Genomic DNA, 18,961 nt, shown 5'->3' on the forward strand with positions numbered 1-18,961 from the left:
AGCTAATTTTTTGTATTTTTTAGTAGAGACGGGGTTTCACCGTGGTCTCAATCTCCTGACCTCGTAATCCACTCTCCTCGGCTTCCCAAAGTGCTGGGATTACAGGCGTGAGCCACCACGCCCAGCCAGGAATAAATGTTTTTTTCCTTCAGGCCGGGCACGGTGGCTCGCGCCTGTAATTCCAGCACTTTGGGAGGCCAAGGCAGGTGGATTGCTTGAGGCCAGGAGTTCAAGACCAGCCTGGCCAACATGGCAAAACCCCATCTCTACTAAAAATACAAAAATTAGCTGGGCATGGTAGCACACGCCTGTAGTCCTAGCTACTCGAGAGGCTAAGACATGAGAATCGCTTGAGCCTGGCAGACAGAGGTTGCAGTGAGCTGGGATTGTGCCACTGCACTCCAGCCTGGGCAACAGAGTGAGACTGACTCAAAAACTAATAATAATAAAAAGATAAATTCTGAATGCTCATTGGTGGGCTTAGGGTCCCCTTCTCTCTCTGGCTCATCCTAAATTTATGCTGAGACTTGATCAGGGTCCTGGAGGGAAGCAAGTGGCCACTCTGAGTTTAACTGGGAGCATTTATGGGCAGTTTCTAGAGGGATGGGCAGAGTGGAGAAAGCCACAAAGGATGGGGCGGCACCAGGGGACAAGCCGAAGTGGGCACAAAGCCATTGCCAGCCTAGGGCAGAAGGGACAGGGAGGGAGTCTGTTACTCGTCTCCAGGGACAGCTCGAGTTCCCAGAGGAGCTGCGGTTCAGAGGAGGGGAACCACAGCCACTGTGAGTGCGGGATGCAGGGAGGGGCCCAGGAAGCAAATACCCTGACCTCTGTCCACCGACCCGGCGGATAGAATTTGCACACGGCAGTCTCCCAGGGCCCGGAGCTGGGGAAGGAAGGCTGAGAGTGACCCTGGGGGCGCGGAGGAGGGTCACGTGGAGAATCACCAGCACTTTTCCAGCAGAACTTTCTTGGCGCATTTTTCCATGCAGGTCCAAGACTGGCCACGAGGGGTCGAAAGAGCACCCGGATGCCCGATGAAAGGGCCGCTTCCGCAGCGCTGGCCACTTTCCCAGAACCCGGCCAATGGGGAAGGGACAAAAGGTGGGGAGTGAGGGGAGGAGGAGAGGAGACTTTGACCCAAGAGCGGCAGAAAACTGTCTTCTAGACCTAAGGGTGATAGGATAGGCCTAGTGCAAACTCCATCCACAGGGTGGGTGGAGAGAAGTCAGGGTACACTCACTTCCTGGAGCCCTTTCTGCTTCCCTTAGTCCCACAGTGGCCGTGGCCCCCTCCTCTGAACCACAGCTCCTCTGGGAACTCTGCCTGTCCCTGGAGACGGGTAACAAATTCCCTCCCTGTCCCTTCTGCCCTAAGGGTGGTGATGGCTTGGGTCTCACTGGTCTCCTATCTCCAGCATAGGTCTGGTCACTGCTGGCTGATTAGGAGTTCGCCAGTGGACAAGTTCAGAAAGGGAGCGTTCAAATGGCTGGCGCGTAAGACAATGTGACTGTGGAGGGTGCTGGCCTTTAAAAAAGTGAAGGATCAGCCCCGGTGTGGTGGTTCATGCCTGTATTCCCAGCACTCTGGGAGGCTGAGGCAGGCAGATCACCTGAGGTCAGGAGTTCGAGACCAACCTGGCCAACATGGTGAAAACTCTTTATTGAAAAATACAGGCTGGGCGCAGTGGCTCGCGCTTGTAATCCCAACGCTTTGGGGGGCTGAGGCAGGCGGATGACGAGGTCAGGAGACTGAGACCATCTTAGCTAACACAGTGAAACCCCGTCTAAAAATACCAAAAAAAATTAGCCGGGCATGGTGGCAGGTGCCTATAGCCTGAGCTACTCGGGAGGCTGAGGCAGGAGAATGGCATGAACCCGGGAGGCAGACCTTTCAGTGAGCCGAGATCGCACCAGTGCACTCCAGCCTGGGCGACAGAGCGAGACTCCGTCTAAAAAAAAAAAAGAAAAAAGAAAAAAATACAAAAAGTAGCCAGGTGTTGTGGCATGCACCTGTATTCCCAGCTACTCAGGAGGCTGAGGCAGGAGAATCGCTTAAACCCGGGAGGCAGAGGTGGCAGTGAACCAAGATCATGGCACTGCATCCAGCCTGGGCAACAGAGTGAGACACCATCTCAAATAAAAAATAAAAAAAATTATTTTAATTTTTTTGAGACAGAGTCTCACTATGTCACCCAGACTGGAGTGCAGTGGCGCAATCTCGGCTCACTGCAACCTCTGCCTCCCAGGTTCAAGCAATTCTCCTGCCTCAGCCTCCTGAGTAGCTGGGATTACAGGTGCCCGCCACCACACCCGGATAATTTTTTTTGTATTTTTTAGTAGAGACAGGGTTTCACCGTGTTGGCCAGGCTGGTCTTGAACTCCTAACTTCAGGTGATCAACCTGCATCGGCTTCCCAGAGTGCTAGGATTACAGATGTGAGCCACCGCACCCAGCCAGAAAGTTTTATTTTAATCCAAGTTAGAGCAAGATGGTTTCTACTGCTTGCATCCAATGAAGACCTAAGTAACAACGGTCCCTCATCATAAGCACCGTAACACACTGATCTGGTTTGGCTGGGTCCCCACCCAAATCTCATCTTGAATTCCCAGGTGTTGTGGGAGGGAACTGGTGGAAGGTAATTAAATCATGGGGCAGGTCTTTCCCATGCTGTTCTTGAGATAGTGAATGAGTCTCACAAGATCTGATGGTTTTAAAAAGTGGTGTTTCTCTGCACAAGCTCTCTTGTCTGCCGCCATGTGAGATGTGCCTTTCATCATCCACCATGATTGTGAGGCCTCCCCAGCCACATAGAACTATAAGTCCAATAGACCTCTTTTTTTTTTTTTTGTAAATTGCCCAGTCTCAGGTATGTCTTTATTAGCAGCATGAAAACGGGCTAATACACTAATACACACACACATCCATACACATACACAAGTGTGTAGGCACATACCATACAAATACACAGACCCTGACACACCTTAGTGTACGTGTCTTTATTTCTGGATGATATAAAAGAAAAAACTTAAAAAACACCCCAAACCAAACACCAGTGGATCCCCAAAGTGATGTGACTCCCTCTTCCCACCCGGATAAATAGAGACTTCTGTTGGTCAGTCTACCCTCCCGCCCCCATAACCCCCTCTGCTATAGACATACTCTGGGTATATATTACTCTACTCGGCAATAGACATCTCCCGAAAATAGAATTCCTGCCCTGACACCTGAATCTTCCCTGGACGCATCAGACCACCCGCCACTGTAGCACACTGGTGTCCTTGCCCCCTGTGGTCAGGGCCATGCTGTCATCCCACAAGAAGGCCACATTTGTCACATGGCTGCTGTGTCCACCGTACTTGTGGCTGAGGGCCTGTTATAAGGAAAGAAGTAAGTGAAGAAAGGTCAGTGGGGACAATGCCACCCCATAATGGTCCTCTTGTCTTGACCCGGTTCTTCTCTCCTCTTCTTCTTCTTTTTTTTTTTTTTAAATCACTTAGGTTAGAATGAAGTCACTTAGGCATGAGCACAGCTTCAATGTAGCCTCGACCTCCTGGACTGAAGGGATCCTTCCACCTCAGTCTCCCAAGTAGCTGGGATCACAGATATGCACCACCACACCTGGCTAATTTTTTTTACTTTTATAGCGATGAGGTGTCCCAGTGTTACCAGGGCTAATAAGCCCTTTGTTTAAGAACCAACAGAGGCCAGGCGTGGTGGCTCATGCCTGTAATCCCAGCACTTTGGGAGGCTGAGGCAGGCGGATCACAAGGTCAGGAGATCAAGACCATCCTGGCCAACATGGCGAAACCCCGTTCTCTACTAAAAATATAAAAATTAGCTGGGCGTGGTGGTGCACACCTGTAATCCGAGCTACTTCGGAGGCTGAGGCAGGAGAATCACTTGAACCAAGATTGTGCCACTGTACTCCAGCCTGGCGACAGAGTGAGACTCTGTCTCAAACAAACAAGAACCAACAGAACAGCTGGGCATGGTGGCTCACGCCTGTAATCCCAGCACTTTGGGAGGCCGAGGTGGGGGTGGATCACTAGAGGTCAGGAATTCAAGACCAGCCTGGCCAACGTGGTGAAACCCTGTCTCTACTAAAAATACAAAATTAGGCCTGGGGTGGTGGCTAACGCTTATAATCCCAGCACTTTGGGAGGCCAAGGTGGGGAGATCACTTGAGGTCAGGAGTTCAAGACCAGCCTGGCCAACATGGTGAAACCCTGTCTCTACTAAAAATACAAAAAAATTAGCCAGGCGTGGTGGCACACGCCTGTAATCCCAGCTACTTGGGAGGCTGAGGTATGAGAATCACTTGAACCCAGGCAGCGGAGGTTGCAGTGAGCCGAGATCGTGCCACTGCACTCCAGCCCGGGTGACAGAGGGAGACTCTGTCAAAAAAACAAAAACAAACAAACAAAAAACCCAGCATGGCAACTGAATTGGTTTATTCAGCAAGTTAATGGCATAAATAGAAGAAATAGCATGCACGTGGGGAAGGCTATTCTACATGCTGAGATTTGAGACATAAGCAAATGTAGTTTGGACCCTGGTTCAAACAAACCAACCGTAGAAGGCCAGTCTGGGGCACATCAGGGAAATATGAATATGTACTGACTATGAGATCATATTTAGGAATTAATGTTTTGTTTTTGCCTTCCTAGGGATGAGGCATGTAAGAAATTAATGTTGCTGGGCGCGGTGGCTCACACCTATAATCCCAGCACTTTGGGAGGCCAAGGCAGGCAGATTGCCCAAGGTTGGGGATTCAAGACCAGCCTGACCAATATGGAGAAACCCTGTCTCTATTTAAAAAATACAAAATTAGCCGGGCATGGTGGTGCATGCCTGTAATCCCAGCTACTCAGGAGGCTGAGGCAGGAGAATCGCTTGAACCCAGGAGGCGGAGGTTGCAGTGAGCCAAGATCGCACCATTGCACTCCAGCCTGGGCAACAAGAGCGAAACTCTGTCTCGAAAAAAAAAAAAAAAAAAAAAAGAAGAAGAAGAAATTAATGTTAGTGAGTAGGAGTGGTCAGAGGCTTGTGGATATGTAACAATTCTTCTTTTTCTTCTTCTTCTTCTTCTTCTTCTTCTTCTTATTTTGAGACAGAGTCTCGCTCTTTTGCCCAGGCTGGAGTGCAGTGGTGCAATCTCAACTCACTGCAACCTCCACCTCCCAAGTTCAAGTGATCCTCCTGCCTCAGCCTCCTGAGTAGCTGGGATCACAGGTGCCCACCACAACCCATGACTAATTTTTTTGCATTTTTAGTAAAGACGGGGTTTCACCATGTTGGCCAGGCTAGTCTCGAACTGTTGACCTCAGGTGATCCGCCTGCCTCGGCCTCCCAAAGTGCTGGGATTACAGGCATGAGCCACCGGGCCTGGCCAGAATTATCCTTATTTTTTTAGGCATGAATGCTCAATTTAGAGGGCTGAAAGATAACCTATGCGTTTTCGTGTGTGTGGTTTTTTTTTGTTTGTTTGTTTTTGTTTTTGTTTTATGACGGAGCCTTGCTGTCGCTCAGGCTGGAGTAAAGTGGCACGATCTTGGCTCACTACAGCCTCTGCCTCCCGGGTTCAGGCAATTCTCTCACCTCACCTTCCCCAGTAGCTGGGATTACAGGTGTGCACCACCAGGCTTGGCTAATTTTTCTATTTTTGTTTTTTTTTTTTTTTTTTTGAGACAAAGTCTCACTCTGTCGCTCAGTGCAGTGTCGCTCAGTGGAGTGCAGTAGCATGATCTTGGCTCACTGCAACCTCCACTTCTCGGGTTCAAGTGATTCTCCTGCCTCAGCCTCCTGCGTAGCTGGGATTACAGGCACCTGCCACTACACCTGGCTAACTTTTGTATTTTTAGTAGAGACAGGGTTTCACCATGTTGTTCAGGCTGGTCTCAAACTCCTGACCTCACGTGATCCATCACCTTGGCCTCCCAAAATGCTGGGATTACAGGCATGAGCCACCGCACCCGGCCACACATGCAGTTTCTTAAAACTACAGACCAGGACAGGTGCTGTGGCTCACGCCTTGTAATCCCAGCACTTTGGGAAACTAAGGTGGGGAGGATTGCTCAAGTCCAGGAGATCAAGACCAGCCTGGGCAACAGAGACCCTATCTCTATCAAAAATACAAAAATTGGCCAGGTATGGTGGTGCACGCCTGTAGTCCCAGCTACTCAGAAGGTTGAGGTGGGCGGACCGCTTGAGTCCAGGAGGTCAAGGCTGCAGTGAGCCGAGATTGTGCCATGCCACTGCACTCCAGCCTGGGCAACAGAGTGAGACCCTGTCTCAAAAATAAAAAATAAAAAAAGACGAGAAAGGAGAAAGAAGAAACAAATGAAATAAATATACCAAATCTGGTAATAGTTGAACATGGGTAACAGGTACAGGATGGGTCACTGTGCTAGTCTTTCTGCTTTTATGCATGAAAATTTCCTAGGAAAATGCTGAAATAATCCCTCTTCTGTTAGAACCAGAGAATGGTAAAATTAACGTCCAGCTTTTTTTTGTTTTTGTCTTTGTTTTGAGACAAAGTCTTGCTCTGTCGCCCAGGCTGGAGTACAGTGGTGCAATCATGGCTCACTGCAGCCTCAACCTCCTGGGCTCAAGCAATCCTCCCACCTCAGACTTCCTTGTAGTTGGGACTACAGGCATGCACTACCATGCCCAGCTAATTTTGTGTGTTTTTTGTAGAGATGGGGATCTCACTTTGTTGCCCAGGCTGGTCTTGAACTCCTGGCCTCAAGCAATCCTCCTGCCTCAGCTTTGCAAAGTGTTGCGATTACAGGTGTGAGCCACTGGACCTGGCCTTGGTCTCCCTTAAAAACTCGTAAGATCTGGTTGTATATCCTGTGCCCAGGTACATAGTAGGTGCTCAATAAATATTTACTGAGTTAACAAGGATAAAAGAACCAAAGAGCTCAGAATTGCAGTTACTCAGAACTTCAGAGAACCAGGTCTTCACCATGACACACTGAAATTCATCCACCTTTGGGTTAAGAAAGGCCCTTGGGATCAAGACTACTGTCCTCCTTGTACAGATGGGGAAACTGAGGCTCAGAGAAGGGGTGGGGTTGGACCAGAGCTGCCTGAATCTTGTCCCCACCCCTGCTTGCTACCCCTGTCCACCCCCATCTCCTCAAGGGACTCACTCGAGGCTGACAGCAGGGGTAGCTAAACAGGTGAACTTTGCCAAAGTCATCAGCTGAAGCCAGCAACTTCCCATCATGGGAGCGGGCCACAGCGTTGATATCAGTGCCGTCCGCCCCCTCAGACCAGATCCCTGTGGGCAAGATGGAGAGAGGTGGTAAGATGTCAGCTGGAGCCAGGGACCGCCAAGAGGAGCAGATTGCCACTCCAGCCACCTTAATTTGTTCCGACCTAGCCTGTATCTATCTGAGGATATGAGTCAGAATGACCTTCTTAAAATGTGAATCCGAGCCTGCCCCTGCTCTGCTCAAAACCCTTCCATGGCTCCCTGGTGATCTTAGAAGAAAGCCTGTGGTTCTAAGGCTCAGCGGGCCCCATGCACTGCTCCAGCCTCACCCCTCATCAGTGCTCCTGTTAAACTCTGTAATGATTTGGCCACCCTGCCTCCCTGCATTTCTCCAAATGCCAAGTTCTGTGTCACACCTGGGCTTTTGTATGTACTATTCCCTTTGCCAAGAGACTGCTTTCCTTCTTCACTGCCCTGGAAAGTAACTCCTCATCCTCCAGGTCCTAGCTCAGATGTCTCTTCCTCCAGGAAGCCCTCCCTGATTCCCTCCAAGAGTAGGCCAGATGCCCCGCCCTGGGTTTCCCTGTCCCAGACCTGCTCACTCTGGGTCATCACTGTCTGGGGACAAGTCTGCCTCCCCCACTGGACTGAGAGCCCCAGGAAAGCAGGGCCCTCAGTCATGGTCACTGCCAAGCCCACGGCGGGCACAGAACTGCTCAGGGAGTATGCGTTTGCTTCATTCGTGCCTGAATGAATGGGTGGCTAGGGCACCGGCAGTGTGGATCTCTCCTGGCCAGTTACCACGCCCATTTGGTTTCATTTATTACAGCTCTAATGAGTCATCTCACCCTACCCTTTCCTCTTACACAAATACAGCCCACATGCAGTAAAGCAGTGAGCTTCCCACACTGGAGGTAAGCAGTAAGACTCTGGAAACCACCAGTGGGGATGTCTCTCAGAACTCCTGTCCTCAGTGAGACCCCTCTCATTCCAGAACTCACCAAACACCCCAAACCCCAGGACACAAGTAGCTGTGGCCCATTCCATGTTCCTCACAGCATCCGCACTGGTGATCTGCTTACAGGTAGCCGGGTCCCCTGGGGCAGAAAATGGGAGGACACATTCAGAGTTGGAAGAACTACCCAGTAAACCCATCCCTTTCTTAGACAATCGGAGCTGAGGTCCAAGACAGAGGAGGCTAAGGTCCCAGGACTCATTCTACCTGTCAGGACTGGCTGAGAAGGCATCACATGCTGGGTCTTCACAGCCCACAGCGTAAGCGGGAGCATCTGCTTTGAAACCCGCATCTGGCTGGGCGTGGTGGCTCACGTCTGTAATCCCAGGAGGCAGCATGAGCCACAGCATCCGGCTGGATCACCTGAGGTCAGGAGTTCGAGACCAGCCTGGCCAACATGGTGAAATCCCATCTCTACTAAAAATACAAAAATTAGACCAGGCGTGGTGGCTCATGCCTGTAATCCCAGCATTTTGGGAAGCTGAAGCAGGCGGATCACCTGAGGTCAGGAGTTTAAGACCAACCTGGCCAACATGGCAAAACCCTGTCTCTACAAAAAATATTTTAAAAATTAGCTGGGCGTGGTGGTGGACACCTGGAATCCCAACTACTCAGGAGCCTGAGGCAAGAGAATCGCTTGAACCCGGAGGCAGAGGCTGCAGTGAGCCGACATCGTGCCATTGCACTCCAGCCTGGGAGACAAGTGGGAAACTCCCATCTCAAAAAAAAAAATATATACAAATACAAATATTAGCCGGGCATAGTGGTGTGCTCCTGTAATCCCAGCTACTCAGGAGGCTGAGGCAGGAGAATCACTTGAACCCGGGAGGCGGAGCTTGCAGTGAGCCGAGATCGCGCCACTGCACTCCAGCCTGGGGGACAGAGCAAGACTCCGTCTCAAAAAAATAAAAAAATAAATAAAAATAAATAATAATAATAAAAATAAAAATTAAAAATTAAAAAATGTAAAAAAAGAAACCTGCATCCTACCCATCCGACCAGAAAGGGGAGGAGTTGACTAAAAGTGGGGTACACCAGGGAGAAAATAAGAAGCCAGCGGTCCCTGAATTCCAAATCAGAAACAGCCTTGAATACCAAGGGAGCGAGGCTTGAAGCCCCTCCCTCCTCTCCCAGAACTCAGGGAAGTCTGCAAATGAGGCGGAGGAAGTAATGTCTCTGGGTCCCGGAGAACTCACAGTACAGAATCTCATAGTCCCCGGAGTTGGTGACAAAGCAGCTGCTGTCCTGGGCCCAATCCAGGTGGGTGATAAAACTGGAATGGCCCTGCGGGGGAGGGAAGGGATGGTGTTAGAGCTGCAGAGGGCGGAACCAAGGAGAGGGGGACAGGATTAAATCAGGAAAATGGAAGGTCAAATACAGAGGTAGGGCGAGAACACAAGGGGACTAAAGGAAGGATACACAGGCCTTTGGAGTATGGGGGCAGGGCCAGAATACTGTGGGCGGGGCCAGACTGTGATGGGCAGGGCTAGACAAAAAGCACTTCGAACACAATGGGAGTTTAGAACAGGTGGGCAGGGCTAGACACGGAGGAGCTGGCTTTGAATGTTGAGGGGCGGGGCTACACAGAGGGGCGGTGTCGGAACGTGAGGGGCGGTCTCGGAACGTGAGGGGCGGGGCTACACAGAGGGTGGGCTTAGCACGTGGGGGCGGGGCTACACAAAGGGGCGGGCTTAGAACACACGAGGTGGTGAATGTGTGGACCGGGCCAAAACTCCTTGCTCTGATCAGGGCAGAATCAGTTGAGTGTTGAAGCTGCGCTCCCTTGAGGTAGAAAATTGGTTAATTCTGCACCCCCTGGGCGGGGTGGCGGCGCGGGCTGGGGGCCACTGCCCACTCACCGAGCACTTGCCCAGGCGGCTGACCTTGCGGCCGCCCTGGTCCACCGTGTACACGTACACCAAGTTGTCGTGGGAGCCCACGGCCAGGTACGCCCCGTCTGGGGGAGGGGGAGGGGGGCTATGAGGAGGCACCCAGGCTCCACCCCCTCCTCGCCCAGACTCAGCCCCCTCGACAGTCCCCAGCTCCATCCCCACTGCATCCCTCCTAGGCCTCGCTTCGCAGGCTCCACCCCTCCCCCTGCCAAGAGCTCTGAGCTTCTGTCCCCTGGCCCTGCCGCTTGGGTGTCCCAGGCCTGCCGCTTACCTGGGGAGAAGCTGACCACTGAGATCTGTTCATTGCCGTCTGTGTGGATAGCCACGAGGTCATGGGTCTCCGTGTCCAGCAGCAGCCATCTTGAAGGAGAGGGCGTGGTGGGGGGAGGAGGAGTGAGCTGATCTGACAGAGAGGGGCCGCAATCTGTGGGGTCTAAGGGAGGGATCAGAGGGACCCCAGAAGTGACCTGGGCTGGGGACGGTGGCTCAGGCCTATAATCCCAGCACGTTGGAAGGCCGAGGCGGGTGGATCAATTGAGGTCAACAGTTCGAAATCAGCCTGGCCAACATAGCAAACAAAACCCCTTCTCTACTAAAAATACAAAAATTAGCCAGGCGTGGTGGCACGTGCCTGTAATCCCAGCTACTTGGGAGGCTGAGGCATGAGAATTGCTTGAACCCGGGAGGCAGAGGTTGCAGTGAGCTGAGATCGCGCCACCGGACTCCAGCCTGGGCGATAGAGCAAGACTCTGTCCCCCCAAAAAAACAAAACAAGGCCAGGTGCAGTGGCAGTGGCTCACGCCTGTAATCCTAGCACTTTGGGAGGCTGAGGCAGGCGAATCACTTGAGGTCAGGAGTTCGAGACCAGCCTGGCCAACATGGTGAAACCCCGTCTCTACTAAAAATAAAAAAAAATTAGCCAGGCATAGTGGTGGGTGCCTATAATTCCAGCTACTCGGGAGGCTGAGGCAGGAGAATCGCTTGAACCTGGGAGGCAGAGGCTGCAGTGAGCCAGAGGAATATTGAGGGATCAGGGCTCGGTAAATAGTGGGATTTGGGAAAGTAGGAAAGAGGGAAGAAGGACCAGTTCCCCAGGGAGCAGAGAAGCCCTCCCGAAATGCTCTCCTCAGCTTTACCTGCCAGTCACTGTACCCACAGCCAGGACAGAGCCACTGGGGTGGAAACCAGCTGAGCGGGCAGGGTCCTGAGAAGGGAGAGAGAAGAGGCAGGGCTCAGAGCTGGGGTCCCATGTCCATCTGGACATTCTCCTGCCTCAGGGCCAAGTCTAATCTTTGCATGAGGGCTCTCCCCTCCCTCTGCTGCCCTTTGGGACACCCCCACCCCAGACACCATGTCAGCCATTCCTCTTTACATTTCTGTAACATGTTAGCCTGAACAGAAAACATTCCTCCTGTCACTCCTGTCCCGGGATCCCTCCTTACTCCTCTTCTAAATTCCCACAGCTTTATTCATCCAAGACGACTTCTTTAGATAATTTCCTAGATGTGGGAATGCTGGGACAAAGGGCATCCAGAATTTTAAGACTCTTTATTTTTATTTTTTTTAATTTTTATTTATTTTTTTGAGATGGAGTTTCGCTGTGTCGCCCAGGCTGGAGTGCAGTGGCACGGTCTCAGCTCACTACAACCTCCGCCTCCCGGGTTCAAGCGATTCTCCTGTCTCAGCCTCCCAAGTAGCTGACATTACAGGCACCCACCACCACGCATGGCTAATTTTTTTTTTTTTTTCATTTTTTGTAAAGATGTGGTTTTGCCATGTTGCCCAGGCTGGTCTCAAACTCCTGGATTCACACAATCTACCTGCCTCAGCCTCCCAAAGTGCTGGGATTACAGGTGTCAGCCACCACACCCAGCTGAAATTTTTATTCTTTTTACATTTTAATTAATTGTGAATAGCCATGTGTGGCCAGTGGTTACCCTATGGGACAGTGTAGCTCTACACTTGACTGTTGCAACGGTCACACCTTCCTTGAACTCAGCGGCTCCTGACTCCCCACTCCTCACGGTGGCACCCCTGACAGGATGGTTCGGTGTCGTCCTGGGCTCCCTTCCAGTCAAGAACCTACTTCTCCAACCCTTCTGAGAGAGCTTCTAAGCACCCAGTTCCCTAGACGAAACCCACACCCTGCTTAAAAAGACCTTGTTTGGGCCAGGCTCGGTGGCTGGCATCTGTAATCCCAGCACTTTGGGAGGCTGAGGTGGGCAGATCACGAGGTCAGGAGTTCGAGACCAGCCTGACCAACATGGTGAAACCCTGTCTCTATTAAAGATATATAAATTAGCTGGGCGTGGTGGTGTGCACCTGTAATCCGAGCTACTTGGGAGGCTGAGGCAGAAGAATCACTTGAACCTGGGAGGTGGAGGTTGCAGTGAACCGAGATCGTGCCATTGCCCTCCAGCCTGGGTGACAGAGCGAGACTCCACCTCAAAGAAAAAAAAAAAAGACCTTGTTTGGTTTCAGTCTAATGTGCTGAGCCCTGACACATGGAGAAAGGTAGTTCTGTTAGAATGGTGCTTTTCCAGTCCCTGGGCCCCTTACCTCGATGATCCTGCTCCACAGGGGCTGGTGGGAATCTGAGCTCCACAGATGCACCAGCTTATCCTGCCCGCAGGTCACAAACTGGGCCCGACTGGGGTGTGTGGCCAGGCCCCACAGCTCTTCCACGTGGCCCTGGTGGAAAGGGAGGACAGCAGGATGGAGACAGCAGCCCTGGCTTTTTCCCACTCAACACTAATGCCAGACAAGTGCCAGATGAGCCCCAGCAACTCACCCTGCCCCAGCGGGACCCAGGGAAGACCTTTCCCAGTATGTCTGAAGGGGGCCTCGATTGGGCATCTGAACCCATGCCCTGGTGTGTGACTCAAGGCAAATCCTGCCCCTTCTCCAGGGACCTCTGCTTTCTTCTTTGCACAATGGGAGGCAGGAGGGCATGGTGGCTCAGAGCTTGATCTCAGGGGTCAGGCAGGCTGCACCCTGGCCACACACCTCCCAGGTCTCCAGCTCCAAGGATCTGGGAAGGCCCTCCCGGAGTCTGCCTGCAGCCCGACAGAGCCCAGAAGTCTGAGGGACCTCATGGAGGGCACTAAACTTGATGGCTCTGACCTTCGGCTTTCTATTACTGACCGAGCGCAGTCATCTAGGCAGGTGACATCTCCTTGGGACCTCAGTTTGATCGCCTGTAAAATGGGGCCAATTGGTATGTGTGCCTCATAGCATTCTTGTGCTCACTCAAATCACGGATGGAAAATGCTGGCCGGGTGTGGTGGCTCACGCCGGTAATCCCGGCACTTTGGGAGGCTGAGGCAGGAAGATTGAGCTCAGGAGTTCGAGACCAGCCCGGGCAACATGGCAAAACCCCATCTCTACAAAAAATACAAAAATTTGCCAGTTGTGGTGGTGCACACCTGTAGCCCCAGCTACTCGGGAGGCTGAGGCAGGAGGATCCCTTGAGTCCAGGAGACGGAGGTTGCAGTGAGCCGAAATGGCCCCACTACATTCCAGGCTGGGTGATATAATAAATAAATAAAATGCTAAACATGAGGATAATTCAGAGAATGTGGTCACAAAATGGAAATGTCTAACTATTAATATTTATAACAAAATTTTTTTTGAGACGGAATCTCACTCTGTCACCCAGACTGGAGTGCAGTGGTAGGATCTCAGCTCACTGCAACCTCTGCCTCCCAGGTTCAAGCAATTCTCCTGCCTCGGCCTTTTGAGTAACTGGGATTACAGGTACACGCCAGCATGCCCAGCTAATGTTTTGTATTTTTAGTACAGATGGTGTTTCACCATGTTGCCCAGGCTGGTCTCAACTCCTGGTGTCAAGTGATCTGCCTGCCTCGGCCTCCCAAAGTAACATTAATATTACAATTAATAATTATAATGGCCAATATAATAGTATGGGCTGGGTGCAGTGGTTCATGCCTGTAATCCCCGCACTTTGGGAGGCTGAGGTGGGTGGATCACTTGAGGTCAAGAGTTCGAGACCAGCCTGACCAAAATGGTGAAAACCCATTTCTACTAAAAATACAAAAATTAGCTGGGCATAGTGGTACATGCCTATAATTCCAGCTACTCAGGAGGCTGAGGCAGGAGAATCACTTGAACCCGGGAGGCGGAGTTTGCAATGAGCTGAGATTGAGCCATTGCGCTGCAGCCTGGGCAACAGAGCGAGACTCTGTCTCAAAAATTAAAAAAAAATGTATAAACATAGTGCTGCCCGGTAGGTGAGTTCTTTAACTGGGTCAGGGGTAAGGAAGGGAGGGAGGAGGCCAGGAAGGGAAGAGCAGGCATTTGAGCTTCGAGAAGAAATGCAAGCAGACTCCAGCAGGACCTTCCCCAATCCGTGGAGCTGGAGTCTGAGAGGTGTGTGGCCAGGGTGTCTGCAGCTGTGGGACAACCTGTAGGGACACTCACCAACCTGAAGGATGCCACCCCCAATCAGAGTGGCAGGAGGCAGCACAGTTGGAGCAGGGGCCTGGGGCCCCTCTGCTGTGCTTGGAGTTAAACTCTTGGTTGCTGGATCCTGGGAAGGGGTCCTGGGTCAGGGCCAGGTCAGAGAAGGGACAGAGCAGAGAGGTGAGGAGAACTGGGAGTGGGGAGGGGGAGGCCTACAGGGAAGGCCAGGGAAGGAGCTGGGAAGAGGGGAGGGGTGCAGAGGAGAGAGGCGCACCTGGACCAGCAGCGAGAAGCCTGTGTGCACGGAGCCCTGCAGGATGGAATTGCGGGTGGTCCCCACGTACAGTGTGTCTCCGTGGCCCTCTGCCACGGTGCGCACGGGGCCAAAGTCCTCAGGGACCTGGGTGGACAGATAAGAGGGAAGATGAGTAGGATGCACACAGGGGTGGGTGTGGGGTGACATACTGTGGGGAGGAGGGTCTGGTGTTGGGAGCCCTGGTGAGATGGGGGGGGCCTCTCCACCCCCATCTGAGCCCACTGCCCCTCCTCACCTCCACTTCCTGCAGCTTGCTGTAGTCAGAACCCCAGAGGACCACCCGCCGATCACGGCCCCCTCCAGACACCAGCGTCCCGTCCCGCAGGGCGCAGAGCCCAAACACGCCGCCGTCGTGGGCGCCCACCACCGCCTGTGTGATACGGTTCCCACCTGCAGGGTGGCCAGGGGCAGGGTCAACAGGGAGAAGCCACCCCTATGCTGACCCCTGAAAGCATCTTGAACTCTCAAGCCTATGTCCATCCATTCTCACCCACTTTTCCACCTTTTTTTTTTTTTTTTTTGAGACGGAGTCTCTCTGTCGCCCAGGCTGGAGTGCACTGGTGCTATCTCGGCCCACTTCAACATCTGCCTCTTGGGTTCAAGTGACTCTCCTGCCTCAGCCTCCCAAGTAGCTGGGATTACAAGCGCCCACCACCACACCCAGCTAACTTTTTGTGTTTCTAGTAGAGACGGATTTCACCATGTTGGCCAGGCTGGCCTCGAACTCCTGACCTCAAGTGATCCACCCGCCTTGGCCTCCCTAAGTGCTGGGATTACAGGCATGAGCCACCATGCCTGGCCCCACCTTTCTACCTTTCTATTTGCTCTTCCACCCACCCAACCACCCAAGCACCTGCCACCTACCCACTCAAATACAATATACCTTATCATCCATTCATTAAACCATCTGAACTAACATCTACCCATCCACCCATCTACCCTTTGACCCATACACCCACTCATCCATCCATCCACTCACTTATCTACTGGTCTGTTAGATGAACACTATCGACTCATCCATTCATCACCCATCCATCCACCAGACAATCTATCCATCCATGACCCTACCCATTCATCCACCCATATCTCTACTGATCCATCCAGTCGGCCACCCTGCCATCCATCCATCAACCCACCTCTCATCCATTTATTTGCCCTCTCTTGTTTTGTTTTGCTTTGTTTTGTTTTTGAGACAAAGTCTTGCTCTGTCGACCAGGCTGGAGTGCAGTGGCATGATCTTGGCTCACTGCAACCTCTGCCTCCTGGGTTTAAGCGATTCTCATGTCTCAGCCTCTGGAGTAGCTGGGATTACAGGCATGTGCCACCACACCCGGCTAATTTTTGTATTTTTAGTAGAGACAGGGTTTCACTATGTTGGCTGGGCTGGTCTCGAACTCTTTGACTCAAGTGATCTGCCTGCTTCAGCCTCCCACAGTGCCAAGATTACAGGCGTGAGCCATGGCACCCAACCTAATAAAGACAATTTTTTAAAAAGAGAGGGCAGGCAGCCGGGTTCGGTGGCTCATGCCTGTAATCCCAGCACTTTGGGAGGCCAAGGGGGGCAGATCACGAGGTCAGGAGATCGAGACCATCCTGGCTAACACGATGAAACCCCGTCTCTACTAAAAAAATACAAAAAATTAGCCGGACATGGTGGTGGGCACCTGTAGTCCCAGCTACTCGGGAGGCTGAGGCAAGAGAATGGTGAACCTGGAAGGCGGAACTTGCAGTGAGCCGAGATTGCACCACTGCACTCCAGCCTGGGCGACAGAGCGAGACTCCATCTCAAAAAAAAAAAAAAAAAAAAAAGAGAGTGCAGGCTGGCCGAGCGCGGTGGCTGATGCTGGTAATCGCAGCACTTTGGGAGGCCGAGGTGGGCGGATCACGAGGTCAGGAGATGGAGACCATCCTGGCTAACACGGTGAAACCCCATCTCTACTGAAAATACAAAAAATTAGCCGGGTGTGGTGGTGGGCACCTGCAGTCCCAGCTACTTGGGAGGCTGAGGCAGGAGAATGGCATGAACCCAGGAGGCAGAGCTTGCAGTGAGCCGAGATCACTTGAGCTCGAGGGTTCGAGAGCAGCCTGGGCAACATAGCGAGACCTCATCTCTACAACAAATACAAAAATTACCTGGGCCTGGTGGTGGGCACCTGTAGTCCCAGGTACTTGGGAGGCAGGAGGATCACTTGATACTGGGAGGCAGAGGTTGCAGTGAGCTGTGATGGCAACCACTGCACTCCAGCCTGGGCACTACAGTGAGACCCTGTCTTAAAAAAAAAATTCTTTATTAAAAAAAATTTTTTTTTTTTGAGACAGAGTCTCGCTCTGTCCCCTAGGCTGGAGTGCAGTGGTGCCATCTCTGGTCACTGCAACCTCCATCTCCTGGGTTCAAGCGATTCTCCCACCTCAGCCTCCCGACTAGCTGGGACTACAGGTGCTCGCCACCATGCCAGGCTAAATTTTGTGTTTTTAGTAGAGATGGGGTTTTGCTATGTTGGCCAGGCTGGTCTTAAACTCCTGACCTCATGTGATCTGCCTGCCTTGGCTTCCCAAAGTGCTGGGATTACAGGCGTGAGCCACCACACCCAGCCTAAAAACTTTTAAAAGTAAAGATGAGGTCTCATTATGTTGTCCTGGCTGGTCTCAAACTCCTGGGCTCAACCAATCCTCCTGCCTCAGCCCCTCAAAGTGCTAGGATTACAGGTGCTAGCCACCTCAAACAGCCCATCCTCCCTTTCATTCAACTACCACCCACCAGTTAATCCATGCTTCCATCCACTCATTTTTGGCAAGGCGCGGTGGCTCACGCCTGTAATCGCAGCACTTTGGGAGGCCGAGGTGGGTGGATCACTTGAGATCAGAGTTCAAGACCAGCCTGAGCAACATGGTGAAACCCCGTCTCTACTAAAAACACAAAAATTAGTTGGGTTTGGTGGCATGCGCTTATAGTTCCAGCTACTTGGGAGGTTGAGGCAGGAGAATCGCTTGAATCCAGGAGGCAGAGATTGCAGTGAGCCGAGATTGCACCACTGCATTCCAGCCTGCGCAACAGAGTAAGACTCCATCTCAAAACAAGCAAACAAACAACAACAAAAAAAACCCCAAAAAACAAACATCCACCCATTTTCTATTTTCCAATCTATTTACCCATTCACCATTCACCCCTCTATCTACCCATCTGGCCATCTACCTATCCATTCTTTCATCCATTAACCCATTCAATCAATAATTCTTTTTTTTTTTTTTTTCTTGAGACGGAGTCACACTCTGTCACCCAGGCTGGAGTGCAGTGGCGCGATCTCCGCTCACTGCAAGCTCCGCCTCCCAGGTTCACGCCATTCTCCTGCCTCAGCCTCCAGAGTAGCTGGGACTACAGGCGCCCGCCACCACGCCCACCTAATGTTTTGTATTTGTAGTAGAGACGGGGTTTCACCGTTTTAGCCAGGATGGTCTCGATCTCCTGACCTCGTGATCCGCCCGCCTCAGCCTCCCAAAGTGCTGGGATTACAGGCGTGAGCCACCGTGCCCGGCCACAATCAATAATTCTTTAACCACTATTTGCTCTGGGCCCAGGCTCATATGGGGACACAGTGGTGACCAAGGCAACCTCACACCCTATCCTTGCAGGGCTCACTACAAGTCAGCGCCAACCCCAGGTGTTCAGGCCCAGAAGACTCAGGCGCACACCCAGGAGACTAAGATCCCATAGAGGGCTCCACTCAGCCAGGTGAGTCAGGGAGGACATCCTGGAGGAGGAGATGGCTGAGCAAGGATCTGAAGGTGGGGTAGGAGTCAGCTGGGACAAGACAGGGCGGGAAAATATTCCAAGAGGAAGGAACAAGTTTCCGTTGCAAAAAGCAGAGAGTAGGCGAGAACATGGATAATTGAGGGAACTCATAGGGATGTGGTGTGATTAAGTGTAACATACAAAGGCGTGCACGCCAAGGCAGGGGACAGCAGGGCCAGACCAGGCAGGGTCCTGGAGGCCTCAGTAAGGAGCATTGACTTGTCACAAGGGAACCTGGGAGCAATGGAAGGGGAGGGACTGGGTCAGATTTACATTTGCTTCTGGGAACAAACCGAATTGGAGGT

At 52.0% G+C, this 18,961-nt stretch overlaps 1 protein-coding gene across 5 annotated transcripts in view; it reads right to left on the reverse strand.

Annotated features, from left to right (window-relative positions):
* Positions 1 to 2,983: 2,983 nt before the first annotated feature.
* Positions 2,984 to 18,961, reverse strand: part of EML2 (EMAP like 2) — a 38,106-nt gene continuing 22,128 nt past the window's right edge. For all 5 annotated transcript variants that reach the window (XM_024237392.2, XM_054540720.1, XM_024237393.2 and 2 more), the window contains 10 exons: positions 15,102 to 15,256; positions 14,825 to 14,950; positions 12,688 to 12,819; positions 11,265 to 11,332; positions 10,400 to 10,488; positions 10,096 to 10,193; positions 9,433 to 9,520; positions 8,223 to 8,318; positions 7,157 to 7,287; positions 2,984 to 3,372 (listed from right to left, as the gene is read on the reverse strand). In XM_024237392.2, the coding sequence (XP_024093160.1) occupies positions 3,247 to 3,372; positions 7,157 to 7,287; positions 8,223 to 8,318; positions 9,433 to 9,520; positions 10,096 to 10,193; positions 10,400 to 10,488; positions 11,265 to 11,332; positions 12,688 to 12,819; positions 14,825 to 14,950; positions 15,102 to 15,256 (1,109 nt within the window). In that variant the 3' untranslated portion in view covers positions 2,984 to 3,246. The remainder of the gene's footprint in view (positions 3,373 to 7,156; positions 7,288 to 8,222; positions 8,319 to 9,432; positions 9,521 to 10,095; positions 10,194 to 10,399; positions 10,489 to 11,264; positions 11,333 to 12,687; positions 12,820 to 14,824; positions 14,951 to 15,101; positions 15,257 to 18,961) is intronic.

Source organism: Pongo abelii, chromosome 20 (genome assembly GCF_028885655.2).
Source record: "Pongo abelii isolate AG06213 chromosome 20, NHGRI_mPonAbe1-v2.0_pri, whole genome shotgun sequence".
NCBI lineage: Eukaryota > Metazoa > Chordata > Mammalia > Primates > Hominidae > Pongo > Pongo abelii.